The sequence below is a fragment of the Pygoscelis adeliae genome, unplaced genomic scaffold (assembly GCF_000699105.1).
Source record: "Pygoscelis adeliae isolate BGI_AS28 unplaced genomic scaffold, ASM69910v1 Scaffold168, whole genome shotgun sequence".
NCBI lineage: Eukaryota > Metazoa > Chordata > Aves > Sphenisciformes > Spheniscidae > Pygoscelis > Pygoscelis adeliae.
In genome coordinates this window covers 3267215-3281096 of record NW_008825566.1, presented here as the reverse complement: position 1 = coordinate 3281096, position 13882 = coordinate 3267215, and the positions used below count along the sequence as shown (strand labels likewise).

At 41.5% G+C, this 13882-nt stretch overlaps 1 protein-coding gene across 1 annotated transcript in view; it reads left to right on the top strand.

Moving 5' to 3' along the window:
• The first annotated feature begins 8656 nt into the window (after positions 1-8656).
• TAF1B (TATA box binding protein (TBP)-associated factor, RNA polymerase I, B, 63kDa) overlaps positions 8657-13882 on the top strand; it is a 49667-nt gene continuing 44441 nt past the window's right edge. The window contains exons 1-6 of the mRNA XM_009332509.1: positions 8657-8746; positions 8819-8917; positions 9394-9481; positions 11354-11451; positions 11745-11840; positions 12454-12583. Of these exons, the coding sequence (XP_009330784.1) occupies positions 8657-8746; positions 8819-8917; positions 9394-9481; positions 11354-11451; positions 11745-11840; positions 12454-12583 (601 nt within the window). The remainder of the gene's footprint in view (positions 8747-8818; positions 8918-9393; positions 9482-11353; positions 11452-11744; positions 11841-12453; positions 12584-13882) is intronic.

Sequence of the window (13882 nt, the reverse complement as noted above, 5' to 3'; positions counted from 1 at the left end):
AAAGAGAATTACTATTTTTTTAAACCTCTATAGCCAACGTGAAATGTTTTCTGTGTGCAGACTGACCCAAGAAGAGGGGGCTGTAAGAAAATTAATTACTTATAAGCTCTTCACATGCCAGGAATAGAAAAGAAGCTATAAATAAATAAATAACAAAGACACGGCAGGGAAAGAAATCCCTGACGCAACAGTAAGCTATCGCTCCAGAATTACATGCTGCAGGATTACGCGCTGATCTGACTAAGAGAACTCGTGGTGTGCAGATCTACAGATCCATCAGCAAGTGGTGACAGAGATACTTCTGTTTCCCAAGGGTGAGCTAAGGCTAAATACATTCCTCTGTGATAATTGCTACAATATGCATACATACACCTTGCCCAAGTCGGTGTCCAAGAGGGCATGATCAAAAATCCACTGAAATGAGTGAAAAATTTTCCCCTGTCTTTAATGGGCTTTGGATGGGATCTTGAAGCTTACACCTTAATGAACAACCAAGTAGCTTTATTTTTAAAACCAAGAAAACAACTAGTGCAGGAACACAATGAGTACTTTTAATGGCATTAAAAAGCCACCACATGGACAATTTTCAATCATAATTAAATCCCTGGCCTCCAGTAGAGACTACATTGTTTAAAAACTAAAAAGTCTCAAGATGAAACATATCAATAAGCTGAAAAAAGTATGATTCATCCCTAGCTTTCCTCTTCTCATCCTCATTGCACAAAAGCTCTTAAAAATTGGTTTCAGCATTTTTCTCCTGATTATAACGCTTGATCCCTTTGCCACTGCTAAATGCATCCTCTTAAACTAAAAATTTGCTAGAACTGTACTGACAAAACAGGGCTGCAATTCAATTTGCTATACTCAAACAGGTCCTCACGGAGTCTCAGGTACATCTCGGTCCTGGCCAGAGCCTTTCTACACTTTTGATGTCCCCATTGTATAATTGATACCTGAACCAAAGGCGTGTGCAGTTTTCAGCACTGCAGGAGCAAAGCTTTCCCCTGCGACCTTTCTGCGTATCTACAAAAATAAGTTGTTTTAAGGGTATTACGTAGGGCTGAGGCAGAAAGGAACTGCCATGGCGCCGTCCCCTTGTCATTATGGTCTATTTAGTAACACCACCACCACCACAAACCCAGTGCACAGGTGAGCTCAAAGCAGCACTGAACCTTGCTGAGGCACCATATATTCATGCTGGTGTGAAGCTATTTAGGTCCCATAGCATGCTGCAACTTACAGGCTTAATCAAGCTTTGAATGGGGATGGTGACCTTTTCTTTCTTCAGAAAGGAAGGACAGAAAAATAGATGGTGAGAAAAGGAGGGCAAAAGCCATTGGGGAAATGAGATTGTAAGTCAAAGCAAACCTATGCCTCTATTTTACCGTATTTTCATTTTTATTATTATAATAGCAATCAAAACTACTTTTTATAGCCCCCCATTTAAAAAAAAGTTCATGAACTGCAGGGGGTCCTAGAAATTTAATTGCAGGTTTTTTTAATGTTGTGGTTATATCAGAAAATATATACTTCTAAACTCTCCTTTTAAACTCCACAATCCTGCATAAGTATTTACAATAAAAACTATCATAAAAGCTGTGTATAGGGGGTGGGGAATAGAAATTCAGAAAGGGAAATTTTTTCTTTGGTTTAAGGGTATATTAAATATTATTCTCTGTTTAATTTTCTTTGCAGAACATTCACTTTGCCAGGACCATGCCTAGTTTAGAACGGCATTTATCAAACGTCCTTTGTAACCTTGAACATGCACGTCGGTTTTGAAGAGAACAGCATCCTGGCTAGGGTGATCCTACTGGTTCTTCTGGATTCTCCTGAATGCTGCTGCGTTCTCCTTTTGACAGAGACAACTTGGGAAGTGCAGACTTGAGTCCAAAGCTTGGGAATGTTCTGAAAACAGGGGGTTGCATTCTGTTCATTTCTATGTCTTGTACATTTGGCTCTCCTTCACCTCTAGGTATTCTAATCTGGAATCATCTATCATGGTTTTTTTGGAACAAACATTGGAAACCTGCTTCCAGTGCTCTATGGATCCATGCATGATGGCTTCTTGGAATGAAGTATGATAGGAAAAGGTGCAGGTTTTTTTGAGATGTCAATTTTTTTAAAACGAAATAGAAGTTGTTGGTTCCTTGCCATAGCCTTGTTATGTCTTTTTCTGAATTTTCTCCTACCACCATATATCATCTTATACGTGGTTACATTTAAATTAGGGGGGGGGGAGGGGGATAAACCCGTCTGAAGCAACCATTAAGGATACCAATAGATATCTCCTGTTTACCAAAACAACGTTTGAACAAAAGGGGAAACTAAACTCTATTAAGCATAAAGGATATGTTGGGCTTGTTTGTTAAGACCTGACCTAAAAAGAATGACTTGCTATTTGCTTTGTAGCATGCTTTGGGATATTAATGACTGTTTGGCTAACAAGGATTTTGAAAGTGGTATCTTTTTTGAAATTTAATTTCACTTAGAGCTCTGCTAGTGTGTAACTAATTAAAAAAGCTTCTGGAGCTGAACTTTAGCTCACTCGAAGATGGGCAAAAGCATGTAGGACTGCTCAGTGTTCAAGTCCTGCTCTGGACTTGGTTGTGTCATGATTCAATAACCAGACTGATTACCAGTGGATTACCAGCCATTTACTTCAGCAATGACTTCTCTAGCACCTGGAGAATGACTCCAGCATCACAGTCCCTTCTTTTTTGTGTGTGCTTCTTTAGATGTTTAAGGTCTACCACTTACAGAGACTTTTAAAACTTGTGCTTATATAAAACACATTTTTAAGACATCATCTAATGACAAATATGTGCTGAAGATAAAGTTGCTGCTGCATTAAGGTACTGAAAAATATCAAACACCTCTCCTCTTGTTTTGGTAAGACCGTGTGCTGGTATCCACATATTGGTACTGACAAGCAGCTCAGAGTTCTTCATGAGAAATGATGGGAGAGAAATGGTAAAAGAACCATTTTATAGCCCCTATTGCAACCTCAGAACCAAGACTACTCTTTACTTCTATGCAGGAACAATGACCAGTCAATGCTTCCAGTTATGGATTATGTCCATCAGTGATCCCACCTTTGCTATTTCTGTGGTTATGGAGCACAGGCCGGTATTTGGGATCTGGCAATCCTAATTCTCGATGTTAATGAACAACTGCAGCAGAAAATAAGCCTGTGACAGAAATCTACACATAATGATTCCAAAACTTACCAGCACTTTTGAGGACTTAATTAATTATACGCTGAAAAATGCCCCATGAACAACACCACCCCCCACTGAGGCTGTGCAGGACATAATGAGTACATTACTCTGCTTCCTTGATTCTGCTGCTTTCTGCATTTTTCCGTGAGTCTTACATTCCTGCCTGCCACTGCCCACAAGTATATTTCTTTGCTGCCCAGTTTTAATCAGCAGAGGAACTGTGTACTGTGCACTCACTGAATATGTGCAGACATGTGCGTGTTTACCAGGTTAACAACCTCCAGGATCCCGTTGGATCTGAATTCCTAGCAGTGAGTAGCTGTTCCCAGCAGTATTATGTGGAGCCCGTTCGTGAATCCCAGCTCCACAAGGTGGCTCTCGATTCCTTTAAAAATACCACTGTGTTTGTGGATTAAACACATACAAGAATGATCTTGAGAATGCTCTTCAGGGTTTTACAGACACACAAGTCCTCTTCAGTATGCTGTGTATTCTTCTTTCAGTAAAGCTGGAAACTAGACAAAGTCTGACACTATTAAAGTATTACAATTTGAAGGAATGTTTCATGTTAGCTGCTCAATAAAATCTGAAAAAGGAGAAAATAAAGGCATTATACATGCCTGGAATGTGAAATGGGACATTCAAACACCCAGCGCCTGCTCTGTTCCTTTGTGGCTGCTAAGATCACCTTCTCTCCCAGAAGTGTCCTTCCCCTACTCTGTATCTCCGTAGGATCAGATTAACATTGTCACCAGGTACTGAGGGGTGCAACCTCTGCTAGTGTGGACAGAGACATAGCAGCTTGGTGCTCCTCAGGAAGGAGATCCTGCCTTTGAAGGTGCGGACCCACAATGAGGTCTTTACTTGACTCCAGCCAGGACTTCAGCATCCCCAGGAAGACCTCGCAAATCACGTTGTTGCTGACCACGTGTTAGCATGGCTTCAGATCACACGAGGAGGTTGAACCCAGAGAGTTTTACCTCCTAGAGCAGATCATCTGAATGTGAGGTCCTCCCCCGTGGTCTGTGTCTCCAAACACCCCTGGTTAGATGATCGCAGATGATCACCAGCTCTCTGTGGCATGGAGAGTCACATGCGAAACCGCAGTGAGAATGTGGCACCGCAATGTACCTCTGTGAGACGGGCTGGGCTGCAGCATACGTGCAAAGCAGAAGCTGATGGTGCGAACCTCATACTCAGTGCATAAGACTGGAGAAGTCTGCCCTCCCTCCTGGGTGCAGTTGGTGCTTGCTGATTTTGGTAGTCAAAAATTCAACTTCATGCGGCTCACATCCTAAGAACAGCTTAAGAAAACCTGAGTAAACTTTGGGAAAAAAAGTTATCTGCTTTCTATTGGTTTGGACGTTTGAGGTCATATTTTCAGGTTTTCCACAGCAGGGCTAGAAATGTATTAAAAAATAAGATTTGAGAGCTGAAGCTGTATAATAAACACTAACTATCGCATGGCAATGCTGGGTGTGTCTAAGCTGTAACGTTAAATTCATTCTTCTTGTCGCTTCCTTCAAAGCTCTGCTGAGCTCAGCCCCTCCCTGGTTGTCCTCCGCTGCCGAGCTTGCTGCAACCCCTACGCTTTGCTGCTGTTCCCACCTTTGTCCCTTCTCCTGCCAGCTTCTTGCACAACTGTCTTTCCGTGCCTTTGTCTCCACCGCACTTCTGCTTGGCACAGCTTTTCCCCTTGACCCTTTCTATAGTGTGGTCTCTTAAAGATCAGTTAGAGTGAAGCCATCTGCTTCTTGTTTGCCTAATTTCCCTTTTGTTTTCTGCCTGTCTTTAAACATGAGTTCTTCCATGGAGAGATGGTGCAAAAATCAAATTGTGGGTGCTAATAACTACACGTATTTTCTACAGACGAATCTGGTAGATGTGCCCTGTGTTGATCTGCACAATCTTTAGAGCAGCTGAGGTTGCCTTTCTGCTCTCTTTGTAGTAGGTATCTGACAATGGGTAAAGACTCTGGGGAGAATCTTTGCTACAGAAGTTCATGTCCTAGAGCCAGCACAATTTCATGAGCAATATGCTGAAGGATAGGCCAAGGGACATGTCTTTCAGTCCAATATGCAGTTTTTAGGTTTTCACCTGTAGAAAGCCTGCAGTCAACAGCCAGAAATGTGGTATCAGCAATGGAACCCAGTTCATTAAAAATTCAAATCAATGGAAACAACAGGACGTATTATTTATCTAAGCCTTGAATCAATCTGACTGCTACGCATAATGATCTTAATTAGAAAAGTGAGCCGAAGCAGGAAGACAGTCTGTCTCCTGGCTTTGAAATTATCGTACCCCTATCAGTATGCTTGGGTAACTTGTAATTAGGGACAAAGGTTACACATAATTTTGTATGCTGAAAAACCGGTTTTATACATGTCATTTCAAAAAATATTTAAGAAATGGATATAAGACTTGCTACCCCTATTATGCTGCGATTTTTTGCTACTAGATTACTAGTCTGCACTAATTAGTTGATGGTCTTAAGAAATACTGATAGAAGCTTTGCATTTATATAGAGCCTGGATACTAATAAGTAACTAGTAATATCAGTATTAGTCTTTGTACAACTTCCCTTCCAAAGTTTGGTAGCTTTTCATATCTCTTTCACCTGCATGGAAAATGCAGCTCAGAAAAGCAGTGTGGGTCATCCAAAAGCGGAGAGTAAGCGCCTGCCTGTTCGAAAACTTTACTGGCACATTACACCTGCATGCCCAGGATTACACCAACGTAGTTCCCCGTGCAGTCACCCACCCTTTTCTTCTCCTCGTGCTTATCTTCAACTGCTGCCATTGAATATGAAGTGTTCTGGTTTTGACAAATTGGCAGAGTCCTGTGATTACGCTTTCTTCAACACTTTTTTTGACCAGCTGTAATTAGAAAACAGAAGTCCTAACTCTGAGGTCCTGCCTCATCAAAGCAGTTACTTCCACGCTTACTTTAAACAAGTTCTTCAATTTAGTTAAATCCACTGAGCGGGCCCACTGCCTGGTCCCAGCACAGCATCGAGTCACGCATCAGCACTGCTCTCAGTAGGAGCAATGCCTTGTCTTCTGAACTGGAACACGACTCTTCCTGTTTTATCACAGATACAGCTACCATGTTTGTTTTCAAGGTAGTATTTGATCTTAGAAATTTATCACAAAAAGATCAAACTCTTTCCGTCACATGAAATGGCCTTGCTTTCCCAGAACATTATTTCCACAAACAAAAAATATGGAAATTAAAATCACAAGTAGGATCTGTTTCATCAAAGTATTAGCTACATTTCTGTGAGGTTGACAATCACCTTTTTAACATGTCAGGAATTATATGCGTAATTCTCTTTAATGGGTGTTAAAAATGTTCATCCCACACTGAAAAAAGATCACAGTTGGTATGAGTAATAACTTTTTTTCTTGAACATCAACAGTTCCCCTCTAGCTCTGTACATATCCTCCAACATCAATGTAACCACAGCTGTCAAGGCAGCCTCACCTCTTTCTATGTATATTTTAGCTTTAATTTTTTCCCATGCTTTCACTTAGTGGATCTTTTTTTTTTTTTTAAGGGGCCTAAACCTGTTCTCCAATTTTGTGGGCAAATTCATTGCAATAACAGATCCCAGTGTTTAGACATCTTTAAACATTATTACTATTAGCGTGCAAGAAATTAGAGACCTACATCAAGATCTGGAGGTTTGGGTTTGTTTTTTTTAATTGAAAGCGAATTTCAAATCACAGTTTCCCTCATTCAAGGATCTCCAAACACTTTACATAGTTAAATGAGTCCTTGTGGCCTCCTTTTGTACAGGCAGAAGCAGTCCCCCTTCCAACAGCTTCGGCACGGCCTCCGTGGTCACCGGCCGTGTGCGCCCAGCCAGGGCGACTCGAGGACACAGGAGCTCAGGCGCAGAGGCATGGCGGTGGGCTGAGGCTGGAGGGACACGTATCCCCTCCAGTTCCCGGGACACTGCTGTGGAGAAGCACCCATGTCCCCTCAGTAAAGTGCTCCACGTCCCCTCAGGGAAGTGCTCAATGTCGCCTCGGAGGTGAAGCACCCACGTCCCCTCAGTTAAGTGCTCAATGTCCCCTCTGAGGTGAAGCACCCACGTCCCCTCAGGGAAACGCTCAATGTCCCCTCTGAGGTGAAGCACCCACGTCCCCTCAGGGAAACGCTCAATGTCCCCTCGGAGGTGAAGCACCCACGTCCCCTCAGTTAAGCGCTCAATGTCCCCTCTGAGGTGAAGCACCCACGTCCCCTCAGGGAAACGCTCAATGTCCCCTCGGAGGTGAAGCACCCACGTCCCCTCAGTTAAGCGCTCAATGTCCCCTCTGAGGTGAAGCACCCACGTCCCCTCAGGGAAACGCTCAATGTCCCCTCGGAGGTGAAGCACCCACGTCCCCTCAGTTAAGCGCTCAATGTCCCCTCTGAGGTGAAGCACCCACGTCCCCTCAGGGAAACGCTCAATGTCCCCTCGGAGGTGAAGCACCCACGTCCCCTCAGTTAAGCGCTCAATGTCCCCTCTGAGGTGAAGCACCCACGTCCCCTCAGGGAAACGCTCAATGTCCCCTCGGAGGTGAAGCACCCACGTCCCCTCAGTTAAGCGCTCAATGTCCCCTCTGAGGTGAAGCACCCACGTCCCCTCAGGGAAACGCTCAATGTCCCCTCGGAGGTGAAGCACCCACGTCCCCTCAGTTAAGCGCTCAATGTCCCCTCTGAGGTGAAGCACCCACGTCCCCTCAGGGAAACGCTCAATGTCCCCTCGGAGGTGAAGCACCCACGTCCCCTCAGTTAAGCGCTCAATGTCCCCTCTGAGGTGAAGCACCCACGTCCCCTCAGGGAAACGCTCAATGTCCCCTCGGAGGTGAAGCACCCACGTCCCCTCAGTTAAGCGCTCAATGTCCCCTCTGAGGTGAAGCACCCACGTCCCCTCAGGGAAACGCTCAATGTCCCCTCGGAGGTGAAGCACCCACGTCCCCTCAGTTAAGCGCTCAATGTCCCCTCTGAGGTGAAGCACCCACGTCCCCTCAGGGAAACGCTCAATGTCCCCTCTGGGTGTGCCGCCAGCCGTTCCCCCCGGGCCGGAAGGAAGCTGCCCGTCCCCAGCCCGCTCGTGTGGGGTGCTTCTGAAAAACACTTCTTTAAAATGCGTTGCTTTCCCTCTTTCCTCCTCCGGTTTCTCCGGGAAGTCTCCCTTTCTCCCGGCACGTCTCCTCACCGGCTTGTGCAGGCTTTCTTCCGCGCCTGTGTTTCTTCACAGTTCTAGAAATGTATTTTTACTTTCATCTCCCGCTCTCTACTTTTTGTCTCTCCTTCCGTTTCTGACGGGTGGTGTTTTTCAAGCCATGTCATGTGTGCTAGGTGTGGATTATTATTCCCCATGTGCTAATGGTCACATACACAAGAGCTGATGCTTGCCAGCTAATATTATTTGTTCACAGTTATCTATGACTGACAGCAAATGCTGTGATTACTTGTTATCGACCAGAGCTAACATAAAGGGCATAAATATTCTCCTCTGGATAATCTCAAAAGCTGTGCAGTAGCCTAGCAATAATGCCATTTCTTTTACTTGAACACATGTGAAATTCTTTTTTTTTTCCTTTTAGAGAGATTTTAATGAACGCTGTGCCCAATGTTCGGAAGTGAACTGGGGTCTCACTGATGGAGGCAGATTTTATTGCAGATCTTGCCACAATGTTACTGAGGTAAAAAGCTAAGCCGTGGAAAAGGTTTATTTTGATTGTTTCTTGGTTTTATATTAAGAAAATGTTAGATTTCCTCCTTGGCATTAGGAGTTGAAGGCAGTATTGTGATTCTCCTTTTTCATGCTTTATCTGACACAGTTTAATGTTCCTTGAGATCACAAAATTTAACATGAGCCCTTTCTAAGATCCTGTGTTGCTGTAGTGCCGGCGTGCTGTCTAGATGCCTTAGAGGTATTACCTGGATATTGCTGCACTTTAGTACAGTACCAATGTAGGCAAACTCTGATGCACGTCATCTGCATGTCCAGGATAATAATCCTCTATTTTTGCAATTTCTGAATGAAAAGTTCAGAATGTTCTGTCTCGCTTTAGTTAAGGAAATTCGAACGAGTTCCTCCATTATGTTTTATGACAGGACAATCTATGCAAGTTAGGCCTGGCTTTTTTTCTTGCTAAGCTATATTCCTGTTTTGCAGAGAACTAGAGAAGTTGTAAACACTGATTTTATTTCTAATACAAGAATCCAGACAATCTCCAAAGGTTTAAGAAAGCAGGAGAAGCCTGGTATGTATGAATTTCCCTCTGTATTTTGCATAAGAATGGCTGTTCAGCCAGGGTTCACCTAGCCCATTATGTCTTTGACAGTGGCCAGAAGCAGATAGCTAGGAAAGACTAAGAACAGGAGCAAAATAGACCCCCCAAACACTGTCAGTACCTTAAGCAGTCACCTTTGGTGACTTCCTGAGCCACAGGTGACCTCTGTGACCCTGGTGGTGGTTTTTTTGCATTGAACAGAACTATGCGTTACTTATTGCCACTTTGATTTGTGGAAGCCAGTACGCACTGAAGATACTGGTGGCATGCATTCAGATGTGGTGATCCCTTTGTTCCTTCCTTATGATGGCTATCACAAAACCAGAAAAGTTGTCTGTCTTCGTAAGTGAGATGTGATGGTGGTCCAGCTCTTAGAATGTCAGTCTGGCTTGCATTACAGGTACTTGGCCTTGTAACCTACACACAAACCTACGTGGAAGAGATTTCATGCAGTTACAATAGCTAAACCAATATTACATCTTTCATCCAGACTCACTTCTATACTTCTGATATCATGATTCAGAAGAATAGTAGTTATTATGTATGATGATATATGCCGTAAGGATGTTATGGTAAGGCTGCTGCTGGAGCTACATATGTATACTGTGATGGCTGGATAGATGTTTTACTGTTGTGGCCACTTTCAGAAAGCAAAAATGCATTACAATGCTAAATGAAGCATGGGTTTATCTTTGTCTCTGATACGCTGACCTATCTTTGCTCTACTGCGGTGGCAGTAGATTACTACATTCCTTTGAAAAGAACAATTGTGGGGAAGTGAACGGAGGAGTGAAAAGGGGAACAACCTTAACATCTCCGCTTGCCTTTATCCTGTGTTTCTCCTAAAGTCTGAGCTGTGTACTGCTTCATGCTTTTTATTTCTCCGGTTTGGAAGGTCATTAGCCATCCCCCAGGCTTCTTAAGAAAGAAATCCTTAGCTTCATACAGTCCCTTCTGTGAGTGCAGTTACATTATATTATGGCAGCTTATTTTCATGCATTTATAAGAGTAAGCTATATCTGTGGTTAACAGTTAAAGCCAACATCGTTAAAGCAGGGCAGAAGCTTTGGGCAGATAACTTACAAGATGGTGAGATGTAAGGTGTGATTGGAAGGAAAAATAGTGAAGAACAGCTGTGGAGGGAATGACAAGGAAGTTGAGAAATGCAAAGAAAATTTCTTAAGACCAAAAGCCTGTAGAAAAGGAGTTGTAAATATAGACGGGTAAGGGTGAAAAGAAAGTGTAACACAGCCTGGGAGAATAATGAATAGATTGGAGAAGGCCCGTTCCTTATGAAATTCATGTTGTACTGAGATTTGCTAGAAGCTCTGAATATCTGAGAAAGTTTCTTTCATTTAAATGGGTATGATTCTGTGGGAGAGAATGGTGAAGAACGTGGTGATATTGGTTGTTTTTTGCCTGACTCACCACTGTAATGTGTTCCAGTTTTCTGTGCCGGGGATGGGAAAGAAATGATCGTATTTCATTTTTTAATGACAGGTTCTCAGTTATTTTAAATCTGGTCACTTAACAACTCTCCACTCGATTGCCACACTATAAATTATAGTGAAATATATTATTCTTGGGAAGTGTGTGGAGAACAATGCTTTGTTCAGTAGTTTTTCTTCTTGATTAAGCCTGTGAATAAATGGAAGTTAATGGAGTATTCAGCGTAGCTGGTCTATGCACTAGGATCTGAAATTATTTAATAGAGACACATGTCTCTGTCCTGATAGCAAGAGAATAGAACATTAAGTCAAAATAAGTGTGCATAAGGTTAAAAAAAACTCCAAACAGTACAAACAAAAAAAAAACCACCTTTTTTTTTTTTTTTTTAATTAGATGGAGGCTGTGAATGGTATGTTTGTGAAGGCTTTCAGCTTGTGCTCAAGAAACAAGCTGAAGCTTTGGAAGCATTAGGAGTATGTCCACAGATGAAGGTCTGTAGATGTCAGTGTGAGTTCTACATGCTGTGAGTGTGTAACGGGGGGTGTTCCGCAAAAAGATTGTAATCTTTAAAGTGAATTGAACAACTCCCTGTTTAAAAACATTGAGCATATGAAAACAAACTTAGTTTCTCTGGTAATTTTAAAACGTAGTTTATAAATCACAGTTAATAAAATTAGAGCTGGAACATTATTCAGATTCCTGAGTTAGAAATTACACTCTGTTCTTTCAGCAGTTAATGATCTTGTAAACTTTGCACTAATCACTGTCCATTTGTATTTATCAGGATGAAATTCTGTGCAATTTTTGGAGGCGTTATCTTCAGAAGAGCAAACAGGCATATTGCAACAGACCAGCTGGGGAAACTGTCAAAGCATTATCAGTAAGTGAAAAGCTCAAATCCCATGAGATGTTGGGTATCTTTTTAAAAAGCAACAACAGAAACCTTCTTTGTTCAAGCTACATATCTAGCTTGTATTAATGTCACTTCAGTATGAAGGATGTCTTCTAAACAGGGTTCCACGTGTCCATTTTGTTGTTCGTTTTTTTTTCCCATTTCGAGAGACAAATACTTCTCAGAGTATGGCAAACTGCTTGTTTAAAAATACCGCTTTGTCTTGGCATAGTCAGTAGATAGAGCAGAAATTACAATACAAAATGCATCATCAACTACCACCCTTTCCTGCCTGCTCTCTTGAAGTTACTTACTTCATCAAGCTTTGATTCAATGTATTGCCAACTTTCTAGTCATTGTAGCAGATTGAAATGTAATGTAATCACTAGAAATTTTTTTTATCTTTAGAAATCCTTTTAAAATACTTTTTTTGCAGGTTTTCTTTACGTACTGGTGATTCATAGAGAAAGTAAAAACGTGAACAGTTTGGGTTTAAACTTCACTTACTGTTGATCTTGCATCTATCATGCTTTATTTGTTTTCTTCAGATTGAAACAGTAACTAACAGTACATAATACAATGACTTCTTTACAAAAAACAGGTGTGCGATAGCAGTACTGATGTGGAGAGTGAACCAGAGAGACCTAGCCTTCTTCACTTGTCTCTCTCTGAGAGTGAGGGGGATCTACAGACTGATTGCAGCTTTGCCTCATCAACTAGCAGGGTCTCAGGTAGGAGCAATGAACTGAAATATCTGGAAACCATTTTTGTTTAGGTTCTTTAATATAAATAAATATACATGAAGTGTATTAATGTACAATGAATTGGAGGAACTGGTTGGAAAGTGTAAAGTTTTCAGTCCTGTTTGCCACTAGAGTACTTTGTATTCTGTGAGAAATAGAAGACTTCCCTGCCAAACCCTACCCAAAGAGGTGAAAGTTGAACAGGTCCTGGAAATACAATGGGAAGTGCAGGAGGAAGTTCTGTTTTATAACAAGTTTGCTCCATGCCTCCTGTTTGGAGTGGGAAAAAATTGCTATTATATCTGCAAAGCTAGATGTTCACAAACATGGCAGCTTTAAAGAATAAGCACTTGTTTAGGTAATAGCAGAGCTGTCAGTTGTGACTTTATTAAAAAACATGAGTTTGTTCTTTTGGGTGGTTTTTTTTTTTTTTTTTCTATCCCATAGATATATTTAGCTTTCTAATTTTTTTCCTTACAGTATTTCTGGTTCTTATGTATCTTTTGTCTCTGCATTCTTTTTACTACTTTCCCTATAACCCCTTCTATCAAAAATCTTTTAGCATTCCATCAGTTTCCCCTTTCTGTTCACAATATCAACTTGAAAATATTTACAGAATGCTAAACATTTTAATTAAAAACTGTTATAGCAAATTGGAGTGTTTGGTGCTACTGGGCAAGTGTAATGCCAGACAATGCTGCAATGTCTGATATTGGAAATACATTTCAAGGCACGTTTGAAAGCCTTTGCTTGCGTTTTAAACTTCCGATTTTTTTTTCTTTTTTGCTTTATTCTTTGCTTGCCTTTTACTTCTTCATGTGTTTCTTTTTCCCCTGTTAATGTACTGTCCTCTTTATGTCCCGTTTCTGTTCTTCTATGATATTGCCTGTCTACTCTCAGAAGAATGCAATCTTGTTCTTTCACGTTTTTCTCTTTATTTCATAAAGTCCAGAAATGGTAATGGAATGAGAAGCTTGATCTGCGGCAATTAAAAAAAATCAAGAAATTTTAAAAAATCCAAACAGTGTTACAGAGGGGGAAAAAGGTGCAAAAATGATGACACAAACTTTTGTGAATAATGCAAGTACCTTTCATCCTTATATATTAAAATGACGAAATTTACAGATAGAGAGTCACTGTATGTTTGTACATGTAGCAGATCTTGGGTGTTACGCAAATATACGAAGAGGAAATAATTGAGTTAAAAAATTTTAGTGAAAATATTCCATTGAATTTTCTTCTCCTTTTTGATGTCTAGAGGAACTCCTTTCTTCCTTGGTATTTGTG